The sequence below is a fragment of the Lissotriton helveticus genome, chromosome 2_2 (assembly GCF_964261635.1).
Source record: "Lissotriton helveticus chromosome 2_2, aLisHel1.1, whole genome shotgun sequence".
Taxonomy (NCBI): domain Eukaryota; kingdom Metazoa; phylum Chordata; class Amphibia; order Caudata; family Salamandridae; genus Lissotriton; species Lissotriton helveticus.
In genome coordinates this window covers 518454643-518459119 of record NC_136060.1, presented here as the reverse complement: position 1 = coordinate 518459119, position 4477 = coordinate 518454643, and the positions used below count along the sequence as shown (strand labels likewise).

General features: G+C 54.5%; 1 protein-coding gene across 1 annotated transcript; it reads right to left on the bottom strand.

Moving 5' to 3' along the window:
* Nucleotides 1-238: 238 nt before the first annotated feature.
* PDCL (phosducin like) lies at nt 239-2993 on the bottom strand. The gene is made up of 2 exons (XM_078678837.1): nt 2824-2993; nt 239-2769 (listed from the first exon to the last, which is right to left on the bottom strand). Exon 2 carries the CDS (start codon nt 2083-2085, stop codon nt 1174-1176), a length of 912 nt encoding a protein of 303 aa, XP_078534963.1. The 5' UTR covers nt 2086-2769; nt 2824-2993; the 3' UTR covers nt 239-1173.
* Between the last annotated feature and the right edge of the window lie 1484 nt (nt 2994-4477).

Here is a 4477-nt window from a genome sequence, read left to right as displayed (position 1 = left end):
CATGCAAGGCTTTGTGTGAATAAGTCCACATTAAGGAGCTTGGGTTCGAAAGGGCAGGGAATGAGCATGGGATGTGGTAACTTGGGACATCGATACAATGTTACACAGTAAAGGTTTAAGGACAGCCCTAGCTGAAGCATTGAAAAGCACTTCCGACACCAACCTCTCACATCCTGTAAGTCAGGAGACCATCTACAGCAGCTTTAATTTGTGTAAAAAGAAAAAAACACAAGAAGGATTACTCCCTTGTTGGGAATATTTATTAAAACCTTTTGGGTATGGATTCTACCGCTGCTTGGCCAGCGGAACAATCTAATATAAAAAGAACAAAGGGAAGTAAAACAAAATCTATAGATAGAAATCGTTCTTTGTCAAACAACTAAAAATCTAGTACATTTCATAGCAGTAACAGACATCCGCCTTCAGCTGCTCGGCTAGGTACAGGGCTGGTTACGTCATCTCATCCTATAAAAAAACACATTATAAATAGTCTACAAAATAAATGTCTCAGTCTCTAAGGTGTCTTCTCGCTCAAACCATGAAAGTGATGTGGAGTCTGTTTACCACCACAGTCAGTGTAGTAGCCACATCCCTGTTGATTTCTTGATCATGGCCTTTGATGTCAAGTGAAGGGCAGATTAAAGGGATGTGGCTGACAGCTCTGGAGACAGCAGCCTTTCCTTTTGCTAGTTATTGAAAAGCACCACGTCCATCTGCGTGGACACAAGCCTTGCTTGGTTGCAGTGACATGGGCTGCCATCTGGGAATATTTCAGTCAATGTCAACATTGAGATGTTCTTGGACCCATAACCATGTGTGTGCCAGGGCTCTGTAAAAGGAAGTGGTCAGTCTTTATGTAGAGTGCGGTCTGCCGTCACAGGCAGTGGCTGCATAGTAGGAACACGTTAGTGTATATCGAGGTTGTCGTCTTTCCACATAAAAGGAACATGCTAATCTATCTATAGGTATCCAATGTTAGAAGTGAAGCTTTGAGATATTCATCCATTTTGAAGTCACTGTCGCCGACTGTCCCAGTTTCACGGACTGCGCTGAGCTCGGAGAGGTCTTTATCAGGCATTTGATGGCGGTCCTGCAGGAGGACGCAGGCTGCAGCCCATAACAGATATGTCGGTCTGTATTAGGGTGGCCTTCAGGACGCAGTGACGGTGAAGATTAGTCTATATCCAGGTCACTATCTTCGCTGTCGCACACGACTGCAGTGTCACGGATGGCGCTGAGCACTGGGAGATCTTTGTCCGGCAGCAGGCCAAACTCTTGCAGGAAGGCCTCCAGGTCCACAGCATAGAAGTCCTCGCCCAGCTGGTCGGTGAGGCGCACAAAGTTTCCGATCAGCTCCCCTGCCCTGTAGGCGAGCAAGGCAGGGAGGGCACTGCCAGTGAACCTGGCACTGGTGCCCAGCAGGGAGCTCTTGACTCTGCAGAACTTGATGGCTGGGTACTCAGTGGCCAGGCAGGCCATGCAGCCATGGAGAGCCTCAACCCCCCGCACTCCATCCTCATAGATGTGCACAAGCACCAGGGTGTGCCGCGGCTCCTTGTCCAGGGCGTCGAGGAAGTCCTCGCTGCTGGAGATATCCAGGACCTGTCCAAAGCACGGGCCAGTCCGCTGCTGTCGGAGCATCTCCTCCATGCGCTTGCGCCGGTACTGCTGCAAGAAGTCCTCCTCGTCCTCGGGGGGGTTGGGACTGCTGGCTTCCTGGGGGCTCACCTTGCCATCTATCTGGTCCTGTAGATCCTTCTGCCTCTGCTTGTCCTTCTCTTCGTCTAGGTGGGAGCGGCAGGTCATGGAGAGGCGCTTGATGAGCTGCTCCATCTCGCGGCGCTGTGCAGCCTGCTGCTCGGTCTGCAGCTGCTTGTACCGGCGCCAGTCGTTGATGACGCCCTTGGGGCCGGTGTTGATGGACAGGCCGTCCTGACTGACCTCTGGCTCCAGCTCCGCGGAACTTTGGCCCTGCACCGCGGGCTCCGTCTTATGCTCCTCCTCCTTCTCGCTATCCTCATCCTCACTGCTGCTGTAGTAGTACTGGGCCTTCTCACCCAACAGCTTGTCGTCCAGAGTGGTCATGGTGTCCAGGCAGCTGGGCTTAGGGTTCTGTAAATGGCTCACACTGAGCTGGCAGCACTTCCTTAGGGAGGGGAGGGCGCCTGAGCACAAGAGCAATGGAAGCTGCAGTCTTTGAGCTTGTTGGGACTGGGTGATATGGCCTAGGAGTCCGTCAGCACTGGGTGAGAGGATGATAGCGCCTAGGTGTTCGTTAGCACTAGATGATAGCTCCTTAGAGCCCGTTCAGTAATAAATGAGAGGATGATAGCGCCTAGGAGTCCATACAATAACTCTTCAGTACTGGATGAGTGGATGACGGCGTCGTAGAGCGAAAATAGGGTGACACCTTAAAGCACGTCAGCACTGGATGAGAGGATGATAGCGCCTAGGAGCCCTGGATGCAGTGCTGTGGAGCTCAGGCTCTTCTCCTTTGGGTGGGGTGAGGGGGGGTTGTCTTTCTTCCTTGCTGCTGGGGGCTCTGCTCCTCCTGCCCGGGGGGAGCTCCCTTTGTTTTCGGGGGGGGGGGGTTCAGACAAGGCTCCCCACAAAGCTGCGCCCTCTCGGTGCCTCCTCCTCTCCGGGGGGGGCTCTCTTTAGTCTCTGGGGGGCTCTGTTCTTTTCCGGGGGGGGGGCACAGACCCGCGCCTCTCGGTCTCTCCTCCTCTGTGGGGGCTCTCTTCTTTGTCTCCGTAGGGGTCGGGGCTCCTGTCCTGGGGGGGGGCTCTCTTCTTTGTTTCCGGGGGGGGGGGGCACAGACACAGACCCGCGCCTCTCGCTCCCTGCGGCCTCCTCTCCGGGGGGGGCTCTCTTTGTCTCCGGGGGGTGGGGGGGGCACAGACCCTCTCGGTTCCTCCTTTGAGCCGCTCCTGATCGGCTTACGCCCGCAGCTGTCACTTCCGCTCCGCCGAGGACTCTGATTGGCTGCGCCTCTCTCGGCCGTCATTGGCCGGACAAAGAGCTGGATCCGCTTCCGGGTCAGTGACGGCAGCGGCAGCAGCGGTGCCCCGGGGGCGCCGAGGGGGAGGCACACGCCGGAGACTGCGGCGGTGCCGTGGGGCGGGGGGAGGGGCTCTGGACCCGGGGCAGCCGAACCAACACGGACCCAGACGATCATCATTCTGCCTGACCCCCAAATGGCGTCCAAGTCGGGACACCGCGCTGGAAAAGCTCTCGGTAATCCGTATCTGCCATAGAGATAGAGGGGATTAAAGCACACATCCTCCCTCCACAGGACTTACAGGGATAACCAATCGAGCAGCAAACTGTGGGGCATAGACTGTGACCTGAGATAAGCCGAGGAGAAGAGGTCCCAGCCGATCTCCTCCCTGCCTGCCCCCAAGATGGCGCTTCCCGGTAATGCTCAGCTACTCCCTCCAATAGGATGCAAGGAAGGGGTAAGAACCTTATCACCCTATCAGCAAGTAATAACAAAGGCTGTTCTCTGAGTATCAACTGAGGTCGCGGCTCTTTAATTGTGTGGTATTTATTTCCACACTTTTACAGCTGCACCGTTTAGGCCTTTCTACAGCCTGACGGCACACTAACCCGGAGTATGCGCCCCCCTTTTTTTGCCCTCTTATTCCTCCTCACTACCGCTCTCCCAGTAACACCCCTCTCATCTTTCTCCCACCCTCCTTCGCCTCTTCTGCTCATGGCCACCTCTCGAGTTAAGTCTGGAGCCAATTACTACAAAATCAATTATCCTCCCGACCAGTCTAAAGCTACAATAAAACGACTGAAGCATAACACTATTGAACGTTTCCCAGACTCCCTTTTTGTGGATCAATTTTACAATGGCCGTCTTGGGAGGCTCAAAAACGACGTAATCTTCTTCACTCGCGACACCCCCTCTTGGTCCAACAGTTTTTACAATTCCCTTAACGTCACCTCCTCCTGCTCTATCCCATATGGGAAACAACTAAAAATTTCCCCCTCAGGTTGCTTCAATGGCTACCTCACTATCTCACTCTATAACAACGGTACTGTCATGATCCAAGGCAAAGACTCCTGTCTCTCACTCTTTGACCACCTCTTCCCCTCCTTACTCCCTCTCCCTGCAACCGGGCTTCCCTTTGACTCTCCTTCCAACACCACCCATTACTCCCTTTCTCCTCCGCCGACCCCACCTCACTCCAGTTGGCTGCACTCCCGAGAAGCGCAGGTCGGCCCTCTTCCCTCCCCCCCCTAATTACCTCATCTCCTATTCCTCCCCCCCCCCCACAGTATGTACCCTCCCACATTACTTCAGCCCTACCACTAGCTAACACGCTCCTCGTCCCATCTGCACTATCACGGTACTCCAATCGCTTCTCCTCCCCCATACTTCTTCCCATCACCCCCGTCTTCTCCTCCCCCATACTTCTTCCCATCACCCCCCTCTTTAGTCCATCTCTCCTCCAACACTCTCCCCCAA